At 42.6% G+C, this 17,236-nt stretch overlaps 1 protein-coding gene across 5 annotated transcripts in view; it reads left to right on the top strand.

Annotated features, from left to right (window-relative positions):
- Positions 1–17,236, top strand: part of LOC138303566 (ephrin type-B receptor 5-like) — a 209,640-nt gene that overhangs the window by 156,418 nt on the left and 35,986 nt on the right. For all 5 annotated transcript variants that reach the window (XM_069242826.1, XM_069242827.1, XM_069242828.1 and 2 more), the window contains 5 exons: positions 1,658–1,782; positions 4,755–4,917; positions 6,453–6,567; positions 11,108–11,163; positions 16,887–17,006. In XM_069242826.1, the coding sequence (XP_069098927.1) occupies positions 1,658–1,782; positions 4,755–4,917; positions 6,453–6,567; positions 11,108–11,163; positions 16,887–17,006 (579 nt within the window). The remainder of the gene's footprint in view (positions 1–1,657; positions 1,783–4,754; positions 4,918–6,452; positions 6,568–11,107; positions 11,164–16,886; positions 17,007–17,236) is intronic.

The raw sequence follows: 17,236 nt of genomic DNA, 5'->3' as shown, positions 1-17,236 counted from the left end.
TTCACCACCTGACTTCCAAGCTAAACTCAATTGCAGTTCTTTCAAAGACCAGTCAAGTCCTCAGACTCCATCCAGGGGACAGATGTCCCATTAATGTCCTCACCTGGAGTTTTTTACTTGTCTAATTGACAAGAGCAAAGCACATTGATAAACCTTAATCCAAATGTAGCCTGACCAGCATCCCACATACCACGGTGAAGGGTGATAATGACCACTCCATCATCATGTTGATGTGGTGGCCATCTTAGATTGGAATATTTCCCTCTTAATCCAACAGGGTTGACTCACTGTGGCTCAGTGGTCTAATGTAGGTACTGCAGGGATAGGTGTTTGACACCTTGGTCACAGGTTAAACCCATTTGTTAAATTCTACCTATGTAAGTTGAGAAAATTACTGCCATTGAGTTGTGTAACTGCGAACATCTACTAGCCAATGATAAGATAGTGATGGGTGTATATATGCTTTACAAATGCATGTGCTACAATACCTTACGTATTATCTACCAGCATTATACTGATATCCCAGCTCTGCATCTTACTCTGTGCCTTTGCTTGCATAATATAATCTAAAGTCGCCTGATTCAAGAGACAAACGGACATATTTACAGGCCCCTAGCACATTCCTGCGTCACAGTGTCATTTTTGTACACTAATGTGGTTTAAGGAAGGGTTCTTTGTCACACTGTATTTATAAAGTTGCACAATGCTCGCATTGCACCACTTTGCACCCCCTTGTGCCACATTATGCCTGTGCCAGCCATAATGTACTCACGGGTGGCATTCTAGCACTAGGAGTCCCGCAAAAATGATGCAGTGAAATCTATAAGATTTCACTGCACCATTTTTTGTGACATTTTTAACGCCTGCTCGGAGCAGACCTTAAAATGACGCACCCATAGAAACCTATGGGCCTTCTTGCACTTCGCTGCATTAGACTCTACATTTTTGATGCTAGTGTAGCAAAACGCCACAATAGCATAAAAAATTCTGACGCTATTGTGCTAATAACTGCCATGGTGCGCCACGGTGCTCCCATGGTATTGTTAGATGGGGCGACGCAAGAAAACTGGCACATCAGCACTGATGTGCCAGTTTCTTGTAAATATGCCCCAAAATGCTTCAAACAGAAGGGTCAATGAGGTTCTGAATGCAACCTTTTTGAACCCAGGACCTTTCAAGCTAAGGCTGCCCCCCAAAGTCCACAAATTCAATTCTGAGACAGCCAATGTGAAGTTAATGAGAAATAGAATAGAAATGGATCAATTACAATTCAGTTCAAATAATGAAAAAAAAAAATTTTTAAAGCAGAGGTTTCAACACAAACATAATTCCAAATGTAAAACAAGGAGCATGTTGAAAAGGAAACACTTAACGTGAAAAGTAAATACTTGGAAAAGCATGAAAGGATTAATCAAAAGAACATGATGAAATGGAAAAGAAAGATAAAGAATAGTGAGAAAGGGGAGGAACAGAAACCAAGAGTTTAAGAAAATGAAAACAAACGAGCAATAGAACCAAAATAAGGCAATGAAACCAAAAGGTACAAAAGCAGAGAGGAAATTGACAGTGCTGGGTGATCAGAAACTGGAACAGCAAGTGAAGATTTTGAAGTCTGTTTCTGTATTTTCCCTCATCATTTTATTTTTAATTGTTTCAGCTCCTTCAGCAGTACCCATGATACATCAGGTGAGCCACAACACCAACAGCATCACCCTATCATGGCCACAGCCCGATGAGCCCAATGGAGTCATTTTGGATTATGAGCTGCGCTACTTTGATAAGGTAAAGTGGACACATAATTATGGGAAGCTGAGTTATTGGGATGGGGATTGGCTGTAGAGTTTGGATTGACAAGTATGCAATGCTATTGGTAGATTACAGGAAGGCATTGTTGGGCACCAGACCAACATACTATGCGGGCAACGCCACTCCTTTTAAGGCTAAAGATTACACATCATCCCAGCAATATGGTTAAACTGTATAAATGCTTCCTGTTCCTGAATCTCTTAAAATTGGAACACGTAGACCTCATCTAACGAAAGAAAGAGTTGACTCCTCGAAGACAGGTAACTTCAAACAAATAACTGGACTTCCTTTTCTAAGTTGCTTGAAAACTGTGAAACCTCACAACTAAATGATTGCATTACCAAAAACCTACCAGTCAGGTTTTGGAGCAGGCCATAGTACTGAACTCAGTCTTGTGCAGGTGATGGACAACTCACAAACATTTTTGGATCAAGGGAAAAATTGGCTCCTCATCCTGTTGAACCTCTCTTTGGCTTTTGATTCAGGTGATTATCGCACTCCATTATCCATGGAACCGACTAATATCTGGAGTACACCATGGCTCTTCAACTGCTGCCATCATTTTTTGTCTATATGTACAGCCACTCAGAACAGCAATATAAACAAATGCTGTGTCTCATTCCATCAGTAAGCTGATGACACCCAAATCTATATTCAAATGGACTGCCTTGTCAGCCTCTGAAGATTAATCAGTGGTCTCTTTATTAACCGATGTTGGATGAATAACATGATACTTAAACTACACGCTCAAAAAGAATTTCCTTTTTCTCTTGCCTAAAACCAATAAAGAACTACATATAGGCTGGATTAAAAACCTAAATCACTAAGGGCCTCATTTAAACCTCAGCGGTCTTTTTTCAAGACCGCCGAGGTACCGATGTGCTGAAGACTGCCAGTGCAGGCGGTTTTCCACGCAGCGCATCATGACTGCTGGCAGGCCTCCATTCTTTTTCGGACAGAGAGCCGCCAGCAGACATACTGGTGGTCGGTGGGGAAGTGGAGGCTGCTCCACCTCCACCGCCCCATCATCAGAACACCACCCACTGAATCCCAACCCAGGATTCGGGGTAGCGGTGTTCTGGTGACGGGGAGCTGGAGGCGGAGCAGCCCCCATTGATCCCGGCCCCTCCCGGAGTATCACCGTACAAGGTAAGGTGATCATCCGTTGGGGGGGGGTGGGGGAGTGTTGTGTGATTGTGTGTATGCATGCAGGGGGTGTGTTTTATGTCTGGAAAATGTGTGCGTGTCGGTCTGTTTGCATGTCTGTTTGTATGTGTGCGGGTATGTGTTGTTGTAGTGTATGTGTGCGTGTAGTGTGTGTGTGTGTGTTTATGTTGGGGTGGGGAGGGGGAGGTGTGTGTTGATGTGGGGGGTGGGGGTGGGGAGGTGATTCCTGACACCTTTGGGGGATGGTAGGGGGTCAGGGGTGCATGGGGAGGACTCGAGGTGGGGGAGGGGGGTGGCAGGCCCCTATCAGTGCCAGGAAAGGAATTCCCTGGCACTGATAGTGCCTACCGCCATGGATTTTGTGGCGGTCCCAAACCACAAGAAGTCCACTCCGACTGCCAGGGCGGTGACGACTGCTGGGCTGGAGACTTCGGTCTCCATCCCGGCAGCCCTCACCAGACCGCCAGCGGTATCAGGATTCCCATTTCTTGTCGATGGTGGTGGTGCACTGTACAGTTTCTTTGCAGATAATGGCTGTTCCACCTCTTGGCTTGTTGGTGCGGTACTGGTGAATAATTTTATATCCATCGGGGATCGCTGTGGCAATGTCTGGGGTGGACGTGGGGTTGAGCCAGCTGAGGCATAATGAGGAGAAATATCTTTATTTGTCCACTTTACTTCCTCATTCTATGTGTGCTGCATTCTGCATTTATTCATGTGATGGTGATAGTTTAGATGTGACAATCTAGAATATAATTGCCAGGGAAATATTTTGTACTATCAATTTGTGGACAGTAGGACAAATATGAAAGTTCTCCTGTTAATTTTGCAGTGTATAATTGTCTTATATATGTTATCTTCGTGATTTAGCATGGTTACTTACGTTTGAAGCATCCTTTCCATTGAGAGAAATAACAATATTCTAGATTTAAGGATAGTGATTGTTATCTTGCTAGTGGGGATCCAGTAGTGGGTAACGTTTGTAGGTAGGCAGATCCTTAGTTTCAGGAGGCTTTGAGGGTACTACAAAGCTTCTTGAATCTGACCCTGTGATCACTGGGGATCAGTAAAGATATTTTAGGACTAGTTTGGTGTCATCATTTCTCCAAGTTTATGCACAGCTTTGTGCCTGATGACACTAGATGGAAATTGCCAAAAAAGTTAACTTTTTTTTTAGTGATCAGAAGCAAAGCCTCTTTGTAGGTACACAATTCAATAACCTAATACAACTGAACATATAAAACAAATAATGGCTGATGAAGCCTTGAATCACTGTAATAGCATAATTCCAATACAGATAAAGGTGCTTGTGATCACTGATTGTTTCAATGTGGCCATACACTCTTAGCTTTCACTTCTCAAATGTTTTCTGTGCTCAAATATTTTCAATGCCAATTTGCACGAGGAACTTGGCATGCATTTCTAACATAATCCGTCAATTCACGGTGGACCTGCCTTTCTGACTTGATCTGTAATCTCAAAGAGGGCTTCACATGTCACAAAGGACGGTGGGGGGATGATGTCTTTTAAAACAAATGTAGACTCTGGAGATAGACTCTAGTTCCATAAGTCCTGCTGAGGTGAGGTGTCCACAAGTGTGCCTGCTGACTGTAATGCAGAGTTACTATTATTTTGCATCTAGGTTGTTGCAAAGCCACTCCATGCTTTAGCAAATGCAATTGAGCTGTCACAAACACCAGCATCTTCATATCAGTGTAAGAAGATTGAAGATTGTTGTAACAGCTTTGACCTCATTCCCTCATTGATGTCTCTGATTCCAGGTAGAAGGTGAAGACTTCTCCATGTCACAGACCAGTGAAACAAACATGGCCACCATCCACAGCTTGAATCCAGATACAATATATGCCTTCCAGGTGCGAGCACGCAGTGAGGTAGGATTTGGACCATACAGCGGCAAGGTGTACTTCCAAACCACACTGGAAGGTGGGTATTCAGACAGTTTAAAGCTGTAATCATGAAGCTATGGCATTCTGGGATCTGCTTGTTAAAACTGATAACAGTGAGTGCATTTTGAAGTTCTGTTTGATTGTTAGCACCATCCCATCCCATTATAGTGGATTTTTGCATCATTTTCCCTGAGCAAGCAAGTTAAGATTGGATCCATTTGTTAACTCAGTTTTATCTCTGTTACTGATTCCCCTGTGTTAGTCATTAATTGCCTCACTGATGATCCACCACAACATAAATTTAGGTGGAGGTGTGGATATTTCTCAGACTCGAAAATGCCTGATTAAAATCACCATGGACTGAATTTGTTTCTTTGGACTCCTTTACACATTAAGAATATTGACGTCTGAAAAAAAAAAAAGAAATTTACTTCACTACATTTAAACCTACATTTGGAATAACGTTTCTTTTTCTTTGGGGTTTCTCAAAGAATCCTATGAGTACACCATAGATGCTGTGATTGTCAAATACATAGGTGGTAATAAATATGTAAAGGTGTACTACACATTCCTTAATATAACACACTTCGACTACCATTTTTTTTAAAAAAAATTATTTTGTTTCTTCATGGAGAAAACTTTCTTCCTGTGAAGAAACCCCTTCTTTTATAACCCCAGCAACTTTGAGTGTATGCCCTTCCTATTTCCATCTTGGATAGGGGCTGACTCCTGCATTTGACAAGAGTATGTATCCCAAGAACCAAGGGTGGTTGTATCTGCCTAAGGTGTTGTAAAAAAACAAAGAATTGTAAGCTTTGAAATCCACTCCCTACATCTAGGAACAGATTTGTGCACATGTGAAATTACACCATTGTGATGTAATTTTAGATGTGAGTAAATTAATTTCAGAGTGAAAACTCACATATTGTGAAAAACATTTCACACATAAATGAAGGAGTTTGCACAGCTAAGTTAAACATCGGTTTGCAAATATCTTTTCAAATCTAGCCATTTGTGTTTGTAGGGAGGGTAAGAAGAGATGGGAAACTCGGGTCAATTTTAAGTGTGACCCACTTCATCATGTGGAAGGGGCTGTTGAGAGAGCTGCCCCAGCAGAGTTTTCCAGCCCACACAAGTATGTGAAGAAACTGAATTAGTTTAATTAGTAGTTTTTACCCAATTAGCTATTACCCACGCCCACAAAGGTTCCATAAGCAACCTTTAAACTGGGAATTACTCACAGAGTCAGGGACACACATGCACTGTCAAAGACTTTTGGGGGAAAACATAAACTCAATAAAGTTAATGGACTAGTTAAAAGGGACTAAACATTTATGTTCATAGAGATACAAATGTGTGCATTCATAAATATGTAAATCATGGTATAAAATGCAAATGGAGTCACCTCTAATTTATGAGATATTTAAATGTACACTACATTCCCTTAGGGGCATTCCTAGATGGCATAATTTCTAATCTTTGCTCTTTGTTGTCAAATGAACATCAGTATGTCACAGGTGCATTTACTGGTGACCACAGTCCTTTCTCATGTGACCTGTCTCTTCCTTCCAGGTGAAAAGTCTGAGCTGGCACAGGACAGTCTACCGCTCATCGTTGGATCTACCCTTGGGGGTCTTGCGTTCTTGCTGATCTTTGCTCTTCTCATCCTGGCCATCATCTATAAGAGGTAAGGTCCCTTAAAGTGAATCCAGGTCCACAACACAAATGTGATTTTTTACCAGAATAATCTGTGACCTGGATTGTGGTTATCACCCAACAATAGCTTTTTATTACTGCTCCACCATGGGTCAGGGGCCACTTTCCTTTCCTTCTTCAAGGCACCACTTCTATGCCACAAGCCATGATTTGTTCATGTGTTGTGACCCCCGGCTAATTCTACATCTTCAGAAACATAACTTACCTGCAACGATTCTGTGAAAGAAGAACAGGTGAGTTGTCTGCTGCACCTGGATATATACATAGGTCTACCTCTCACTTAGGAATGTGTTTTTCTATGAGGCGTGTAGAATAAGAAAAGGCTGTAACTAATTCAAAGGTGCCTTTATACAAGTATTCATTGTACTTGAACACTTGTCAGCCAATTTTTATTTTAATGGGAAAGGTGGAACTTTTCAAAATTGAGCTTTAATTCTATTAGATGAAGTGACATGCTGGATTGCAGCATATCACTTTGTCTTTTTGCCCCTAATGCATGCACTTTTTATGTCAGCATCTCAAGAGAGGCCACCAGTCCTCCACATTGCATTCCGTTTCCTCTCCTGTTGCGTCCATGAATCAAGATAAGGATATCCACTTAATTTTTTCTCTCAAATTTCATATTGCTACACATTTATTCAGCTTTTTGAAATTTTTTTTTTTTTCTGAATATATATACTTTGTTAATCCACTGATGTTGTTTTATTTTCTAAACAGTTGTGGGTCCCCTGAATAGGCCTCAAGGACTTCCAGGGGTCTGTGGACCACAGGTTAAGATTCACAGCTCTAGGATTATCTGCTGTGGGGCTTAGATGGGAGGCAAGAGGGGTTAGACTATTATGTTGATTCTTTGGGGGAGATCCTGCTCTATGGGTTAGTCTACCTAGGAGACACAGACATTATATCATGCTGGCCTCATGCTTACCCAGACTCTGCTAGGATTCACAATGGAGGAGCCTGAACAACAGTTTAGCATCAACAACTCTCCAAAGGTCATGAAATGACAACCAGCAGTATTCATTGCTTGCAATGCTCATTTGTCTTAATGTTTACCTTTTTGTATGGTGTTTATCATTGTGAAGCATGTTGTGGGTGTTTGAAAATTGGTTATCACTTTCTTGGCGGTGAAGACCATTGCAAAATGTTGGTAATGGTAGGCTGTGATCTCATTAAACTGATGATGGTGGTGTAATTGGCACATGCTTTGTGTAGCTCAATACAGAGATGGCCATATCAATGTCTAGCACAGTGACGCCATCTTTGTAGTGATAGGCTGACAGACCAAGCTTCTTCGACTTGTTGTTGTAGTTTAGTTGAATATTCTGTGCCTGGATACCAGATGGATATCTGATGTAACAACAACAAAATGCTCGATGGCATGCTTGAATTAATCTCTTCCAAGCAGGCCAGCCCTAACTACCAGGCCAGGTCCTCGCTGAGCTATCACACTTAGGGTATGCCAGACATGGGACGAGTCCTCACTGTCCTACTAGAACCAAGCTACGCCCTACTGAAGAGCATTAGTCAGGGTGAAACAGGTCCCAGGATGCTTGTATCCAGTTCAGGGAGGACCAGGCCTGGCTGTTTAGGATGGAAAGCTCCTTTTGGCGCAGGTTCAAGACTGATTTGCATATGTCTGGGTCCAAACTGAGGTGGCATGATGACTGTAAAACGATTCACCCGAGTGCAGCCCCAAGCGATTTCCAGTGGCTGAGATTGATTCAAGCAGTCCATGCATCAGGTGCAGCATTGCATATTCACTATCATTGCAATAAAGATGTGATGGTTTTTTGTTTACAAAGATCAACACCATAAGTACTGTATGTAAATATAATAAAAGTGAAAGAAACAATGAAAACTCAACAAATGAGCAAATAAAGAAAGCACCAGTTGCACTACTGGCACCCATGTTACACACAATATATTTGGCCTATGTTTGACAACCACAAACTTGCACGGACAAATTAGGAATATCCAACAGGGAGAGAGGAAGTGTTCTCACAGATCTGGAGACTGCATTCAGCTTCTTTACAGTTCCATTCAGGGCCCGCTTTAGGGCGGTGCGAGCAGTGCAGCCGCACCGGGTGCTGGCCTGGATTTGAGGGCGCTGATCTCATGGGGGCGCTGTGTTTATCAATAACTTAGAAACTCTGAAAGGTTCCCTGTGCGTCCAGGCTTCAGAAAGCAATTAAAATGTCAAGATACCTCTTGTGATTAATGTTCCTGCTAAGGAGAGAGATGGGAGTTTTGTCGAGTGACAGCTTTGACTCGCCATATAGTAGCGTAGAGGGTCAATATGCCTGCTGCAAACAACAGAACTATATTTTATGTGGATAGCTGAGTGAATTAGTAAAGCCCGCCTTTACAAGCGCTTTTAAAATAAATGGAAAGGGAGGCTATGGAGAGATGAGGGGCACATTTGCCGGGTGGTAGTGAGGGAACCAGAGGACGTGGTCACGGGGTGGAGGGTGCCAAAAAAGACCATTTCACAGGGTGCCACCAGCCCCAAAGCCGGCCCTGATTCCAGTTATTTGGTTTCCTTGTTGTAACAAATGTCTGGATGAAGTGAGGTATATTGGCTGTCTTTTTCCTTTTATTTGATAACTGCAATGGTTTTAATTAACTGCGCAAATAAAGATTTTGACTTGTTGAGCAGCGAAGGCCCACCCCAAACGAGGTGATGGGAAGGTTGAGACTAGATACAATATAACACAATTGTGATGTGGTTGCAATAGAGATGGAAATACCAGTCATAGGTGTTTTGTATTAAAAGAACACTTTCAGAAGAGTGTACATACATACATCTATGAACAGCTGAAACAGCAATCAAACAATGCATTGCAGACAAATCAAATAAACACGCAATTTGCAAATGAAAAGCAGGCACAATATTTGTAATATATTCCTTTCGTGATTGTTAACCGTGCGCCAAGATTGTGCTCTTTGTAATCCTAATGATAAATACACAAGATCACATTCCTCCTTCCAGGTAATTCCTAAAACATTGTCATCACCAGCTGATGAGCTGGTATTAGAAATATTACAACCAAAACACAATATAAGGGCTGAAATAAAATTGAGGCATCGAAGTGTTCACGGTTACGAGCTGTGGGAGCAGGAAATCCTGATTTGTCTCTGGTACTAGCTTCGCGTTTGTCGCTACCTTGAACCTTCTGTATGTCACAAGACTCACAACCCAAGGACGCTAGCCACATTCGATGGATTATTCCATGTTCGAGGTCGGGGGGATGACTTTGAATCAGGAGGTCGGCAAAAAAATGTAAGCATTGGAACAATGTGGGTGTTCATCACAGATATAATGGAGCCCACAAATGTATTCTGAACCCACAATCCCCAGTGTCACCTGTTAGGAAGGCATTGCTATCACAACCTTCTAACCACACAGCCACATTTATGAATCAAAGAAACAAGGGGCCAGATTTACAAGGCGGCACTAATCCACTTTTTGTGGCTGAATGCCACCTTGTAATTGTGGTCCCTTCCGACGCAGTTTTCTGCATCAGTGGGGCGTGCAATGGGTGTTGCTTTGGGCATTCCATCGCAAGACCCATTGGTTTTGATGCTGCCACGGATTTACAAGAAGGCGTAAATCTGTGGCAGCACCAAAAACTAATGCCACCCCAGCGGTGGCATTAGCTTGGCAAAATGAGAAGGAATTATTTTATTCCTCCTCGTTTTTGCTTTTTCTATGAAAAGATCAAAGGGCAATGACGATTGTTTATGTGCAGGAAAGTATCCCTTCCTGCGCATAAACAATCATTCAGTAATGTGATTTGCTACTTCCATGTGTGCTGCATTCTGCAGCACACACGGAAGTGCCAAATCGCCATTGGAAATTGTTTATGTGCAGGAAGGTACAACTTCCTGCACCTAAACAATCAATCCCCTCAAAGCAGACACCCTTGCACTACGGTGAAAGGATGCGTGTGTTGGAGCTGGCAGCTAAATTTAGCGCCGGCGCAGGGGGAAACACAAGGGTGCACCGTATTTCAGTAATTTCGACGCATCCCTGCATTTCTAAAGTGGCGCAGCGTTGCAAATTGTGGCGCAGCACTTCGCTGCGCCACTTTGGAGTAAATCTGGCCCAAAGTTGTATAACTATGAAAGTGCTGAGTGACCAGATAACCAAGAAAAGGGTTTCAGAAGTCGCGTGATTGCAGAACTGTGCGTCATGGTGATAACTCCAGATGTCTCTGATACACACATTTATGAAAGGGGTGCAGTGGGTGAGCAGATCCTTCACTGCCCCCTAACATGAAAACTTGCTCACAATATTTCAGGGTTTGAAGATTTTTGTCTATTACTGCCATCCAGCTAAGCCCAGTTGAATGTGTGTGTTGTGGATATGTGAATAATTTACAGTATTAATCTGAATTGTAATGTACTCAGTTTGTATCTTTTGGGCACTGTGTGTATCTTCGCGTCAGAAGAGGTTGCAGACGTTGTCATTGGTTTAGTGGCTAACTATGAACTCATTTATTTATTTCCAGTAGGAGACGCGAAACTGCATACACGGACAGACTGCAGCATTATATCACCACAAGAGGTGAGTCCACGCACCCACCCAAACGGCACGTACAGAAAGGACCAGGCGTGAACAAAGGCTATTTGCATGAAAACATTGATTTTCAAAGACAACTTTCTAAGTAAGGTACAACTAAGAAGGAAAATAAAACACATCACAACTGAAAAGATATTATGAGTTCTAGCCTTGTCCAAAGACCTACAATGAAGAAGCACAAAAGACAAAGTCCAGGTCTCTAAGAGGAAAACAAAGTGAGATATCTTACTATGACAGGAGACAGCCATGCTTTCCAAAATTTAACTCCGAGGGTGGATGTTGTTTCATTAGATTTCATGTGTATCATGCTACAGAGAAGTCCTGTCAATAGAGCATATCCGAATAAATAAAACCTACTTAAACGTATCTTACTATGAACACTATTTGAAAAATATGGATGAAAAGTGAGAGACTATTCCACATCTTTGGAGTTTGCACAACAAATCGTCAGTCCATTTACCCTAACAGGTGGTAGGTATGAAAAAATCATAGAATGTACATTTTTTCCTGTACATTATGGAAGAATCACCCCATTGAACCTTTAATGTGGCAGGGAGAGGATCAGAAAACACAGATTGTTTTCACTGGTAACAACTGGTGTGAGTTAGTAACAAGAGAATCAGAGTCCTTCAGGGTCAGACTGGCCTATCACACATTGTCCGATGGGCTGGTACCACAGGTCGGTGTTTGGGCTGGTTCTTGGTCTCTTTGCGGTTTTTTTTTTTACTGTTGATTTCCATATTAAAACAAAACATTTCCTGCAGAATGCTTATATTGTGTGTCTTTACAAGTTTAAAACTGCCACCTATTTGCAAACATGGACCACTTTTTAGCTATCCAATGCTAATTTTAATTTTATTTTGGTGCCTGGGCCTGTCTCCTGTGCCTGTGTGACCTTGAGTTTTTGTGTTTTCCAAGCCTGAGGTCATATGTATGAGCCCCTAGCGCCACTGAAGCAATTTTTTGTGACTCTCCTGTGGCGCTGTGAACTGCGCCCTATTGACAAGGTGGCGTGAAGCCACTTTTTTAGGCTTAATGCCACCTTGTAAATGTGGCCCCTTAACACACAGCACTTTGCGTGGAAGGGTTTGTGCAGTGCGTGCTACTGTGGGCGTTTCACAGCAGCACACATTCTGCAGCACACATGGAAGGAGCAAATCTCCATTAAAGATTGTTTTTGTGCAGGAAGGTGTCCCTTTCCCTGCAACGCAGCCATCCTTTCACCTAGCGCAAGGGTGGTTACGTTGGCGCTTGCCGGCTGATTTAGAGCCAGCGCAGGGAGAAACACAGGGATGCGTCATATTATTTTAAATACGGCAGACCCCTGTGTTTTACAAGTGATGCAGCCCGGAGCTGCCAATTTGGCTCAGCAGCCGCGCTGCTCCACTTCTAGTGAATGTGCCCCTAAGTATGCTATGGTAAAAATATACCACACACTTGAGATTCAAAGCACTGGTCCTGCCATCAGTGTAGGGTTCAGGTACTCAAAACTAATTGCAGATTGCATCCGAAAATTGCCACCTCGTCTAGAATATTCAACTCACTACCTTTGCATCAGCATTTCCTGAAGGCCACCTGTGGACGCCTCCCTCTAAAGAAATGTCTTACAACACGTTCACTTTCCGTAAACTAACACCTTGTTTTGACAGTTCACAAATGCAGGCCAGCCGGGGCCTGGGATACTGTGATCACTCACTCCTTACACTGCTGCTGGGACGACTGATTACTTAGGCTGACCCGGACTCATTTAGCACTGAAACTTAGAGCGACTGACCCGTGAAATACAGGGTTCTTGCACTGATCATTTGGTGGAAATGAACATTTTTTGTACCTATCAGTGCAAATGACATCACATATTGTACCCAGTTACAGAAATGTTGGTGAAAATGGATCAACACTGGTGCAATCTGTACAGTCCAGCCCCTGGTATGCTGCAGGAGGTCGAACATGTGGTTATTGAATAAAATGCCCCTCCCTTGGTGTTGCTAAAATAGCGCCTCATTCCACACAGTGAAACTACTGCACAGGACAGGTTCAGAGTGGTCTCTACGAGCTGCAATAATGCCTTGTTTACGGCCCATGAAGAACACTTTCTAGCCTTACTTTTAACTTGTTTATATATTGGACAATAATGTGTATGTGGGATGCTTCTACTGTTAGTAAACCTCTTTGCTATGTTGTAATAAACAGAAAGAATACTTTTTTCTGTAATGTGTGTTACTAAGTGTAAATTCTCTCAGTTTCCAAGCATCATTGATTCCCAAAATGTAATTTAAATACTGAGGGGAATATTTACAAGCCCCTAGCGCCACCTTACGCCGACCAAGGGTAATTGTTATTGACGCTAAGGCAGCGCTAAGGAGGCCTTTCTCCTGTGCCGTATTTACAAAGTAGTGCAAGGTTTGCATTCGGCCACTTTGTAAACCCTGGCACCACATTATCCCTGCGCCAGACATACTGTAGGCAAGGGGTCGTTCCCATGCAGGGAGGCCCATAAAAAGGGTACAGTGAAATATACAACATGTCAGTACGTCATTTTTTCCATCATTTTAAACGCCTGCTCCAAGCCAGCATTAAAATGACGCACCCATTACAATAAATGGGCCTCCCTGTGATTTGCTGCACTAGCGTCAACATTTTTTACCTTAGTGCAGCAAAGCGCCACAATAATACTGCAAAAATTTTGATGCTATTGTTCTAACAATCGGCATGGTGTGCCGCAATTGTAAACATGGCTCAATCATGGTGTCGATAGGTGGGGCAGGGGCGACGCAAGAAAAGTGACACATCGAGACCGATGCACCCTTTTCTTGTACATCTTCCCCTAACTACTTAAGAAACTCAATACTTAAGCCACAAAATCCCAAAAAGGGCAATCGAGTCAGCAGCTACCTTGAATGAACGACCATGTGGTACATTTTTAGGTCTGGTGTAGAGACAGCTTTAGTTGTCTGCTAGAGTTTTGGAAAGATTACAAAGGTCAACCACTGGTTCAGCATCTCTCTGTTGGAGTGTCATTAAGATGATGAATGTGCCCTCCATAGATAGAGTAGCCAATGAGTCAGCCCCATTCAGCCATTTCTTTTGTTTTGACAGTCACACTTTAGATAAGTTCAGCTAATAGTCGTTAATTCAGTAATTGAAGTATCAGCCATATTAAGTGATACCATTTTCCCTGTGGACTGGAGCCCAGTGTGTGATGGGGTCATCAGTTCTGTGAGGGAGTGACAGACACTTTTTCTTTGTTACTGGTTGTGAGAAAATGCCCCTTTTAGGATGGCCATTTTTTTTGCTGAGTTTTAGACTGCGCAACGGGTTACTGCTGCCCAGAGTTTGTTCTCTGGCTGCCAAGATATGTAGACATTGACTACTCCCTGATTGGTTTATTTAGCTTCAGTTAAGGCCATTGAATACTGTGAAGAAAGTACATCTATGACACAAAGATTTAATAAGTCACATGTGGACTGCAGGCTTATTGTGCCATCCACTAGTGTGAGAAAGAAAAACATGGCTCTAAGGCTACCATTGTAGCCTGACTGCTGTAGTGTGCATTCACAACCTGAATTGACCGAATAACGTTTGTTGACAGGAGAAAACTATCCTTTAAACATTAATACTTCACCCCTTTGTAGGACTTGTAGCCCACGAGGCAGAGCATGGTATTTAAAAGTAGGCCATGTTAATATTTAAAGTTAACATATCCCCATAGTGACTTGCACCCAAAAGCTATTTTCACTGTAAGAGAGCTCTGGCTGACCCATAGACGAACACTAGGGAGAAATATTAAATATCAAGGCCCATATTTTTACTTTTTTTGCTTCACATTTGCTTAATTTTTCTATGCAAAAGCAGCGCAAACTTACAAAATATAAATGTATTTTGTAAGTTTGTGCCGCTTTTGCGTCAAAAAATGACGCAAATGTGGCGAAAAAACTATAAATATGGGCCCAAATCTGGTATCTCCGGTTAAGGACCATCTAGAAAAATGATGAAATAACTATTGTTAATATTTATTATTAGCCCACTCTAATAGTGAAGCAGTTTAAAAAAAAATACATTTTAGGTGAAAGTTGACCTTTTTCTGCCTGAACTGGCCCTAGAGTGGAGATAAAGGCTGAGTTGTTAGGAGATTTTTTTGTTCCTCTGGCAGGAAAACCTGTTAAGGTGAGCCCAGGAATGTATTTGTTTTAAAGGGACTGTCACTAAAACAATAAAACGTGAAGTGACACTACCGAAAGGGCCCAGCTTTTTTCCTCAAACCCAGTGAGGGAAAGAAGCCCCCAGAACAAGTTTCAAGTTACCCAGAGGAGGGGACCCCTTATTATCCACCCCCCCCCGCAACTCATTGGTGGCTGGCTTAAATATGGCACCCCAAGTGATCTTCTTCAGAACACTTACTGGACGGTTTGAAGAACAGAAGATGGATTGCACTTGCTGTTTGAGATCTTTGAAGAGACCTGAAGTGCTGGACATGCTCCACTTGTAGCTTAGGACAAAGACGTGGACTCCAGGAGTTAGTTAGCAGACCTCCTGTGTAGCTACAGGGCCACAGCCAGTTACAAGAGACCTTTTCACTGAACTGCCCAGCTGACTTGTAGCAACTGGACCTGACCTGGACACTGCTTGTAGCCTCTGCTGGCATAAATCATGAGCCCCCAAGTGCTGTTCCTAAGGTTCTAGGGCCCCAGCTGTGGCTAACTGGACGGCCCCAAACATCTCTGAAAAGCTAGGACCTACAAATGTTTTGGACTCCAAGATCTCTGGAGGACTAGGGCAAACCACCCCAGCCTATTGGCCCACATTTCAACCTTGCTAGCCTGAAAAAACAGGTTTCTTCCATCTCTGAGCATCTCTTACAAAGCAATTCTTATTGATGGGACTCTTGGTAAGAAGGTATCTGACTTAGTGAAACTCATCATCAGATACAGCCTGCAGTCTTACTTCACTGTGGGATTCTGAGCTGCAAAAAAGAGGCTACGCTTGAAGGTAAAAATGTAAGTAAGCAAAGGTCCCAAAAGTATCAGACTGATGAAAGGACTTCTCTCAGCCTGAAAATTAAAATTTGAGCTTTCCCGTCAAAACCAACAGCTTCAGAGGGACCTCACCCAATGCCTATATGCCTTGTGAGGGCTTCTTCTGCAGTATCTGTGTCCCCTATACACCCTTTTCTTTCCCAAAGGAAAGCATGTTTCTGACTTAAACAAAAAAATTGGAAAAATAGGGGTGAGGGAAGTGTTCTGGGTTTGCATTTGTGAGCATGGCACCAGGGCAACACTTGCCTTCCAGGTGCCTTCTAGGTTCCTCAAAATGATGTAGACCAAGAATTAAAGGTGACACCTGCTTCCCTGTCCATTTGAGAATAGGGCATCAGGGCTACTGTCAGCTGTACCAGCCTCTCCTAGCTGCCCCAGGCCTCTTTCACCATGTAAAGCAAAAATCATTCATTTTGAGCATCCAGCCATTGATGATACTTCCGCACTAACCATTCCAATCCCAAATAACACGCAGTGGTTATCGGTCCTCATCTGAAGGCCCTTACTGATACTCAACATATGTCTGGCTGCAGGAAGAGTGGTGCATGGATTTGCTCTGAGGCTAGGATCGCGGTTGTTTAGTCTCTTTAGCGTAAATCAGGTATTAGCTCATTGCAGTTCTTGATACACATTGAGGAGTATTTGATGAGATTAAGATGTTTTGTGTGTCCGCAGGGCTTGGTGTGAAATACTACATTGACCCTTCCACCTACGATGATCCCAACGAAGCTCTTCGAGAATTTACAACAGAAATTGATGTGTCTTTCGTGAAGATCGAAGAAGTCATTGGAGCAGGTTAGGCTATATTTACTTCATGCAGCAAGAGGTGGAATGCACTGTACTTTAAACCTTACCTGATCAGAATTGAAGTGGAAGTGGAACGAAAAGGATTTATCAGCATGAGCAAAACATATAATATGACCCAATGGTGGCTGACAAGATCGTAAAATTAAGTTGGCAAGCACTAACCAACTACTCTAGCACTTCAGCTCATATTTATACATTTTAGCATCCTTGAAGTACAC

The sequence above is a fragment of the Pleurodeles waltl genome, chromosome 7 (genome assembly GCF_031143425.1).
Source record: "Pleurodeles waltl isolate 20211129_DDA chromosome 7, aPleWal1.hap1.20221129, whole genome shotgun sequence".
Lineage (NCBI taxonomy): Eukaryota > Metazoa > Chordata > Amphibia > Caudata > Salamandridae > Pleurodeles > Pleurodeles waltl.
This window is presented reverse-complemented; position numbering and strand designations above follow the sequence as displayed.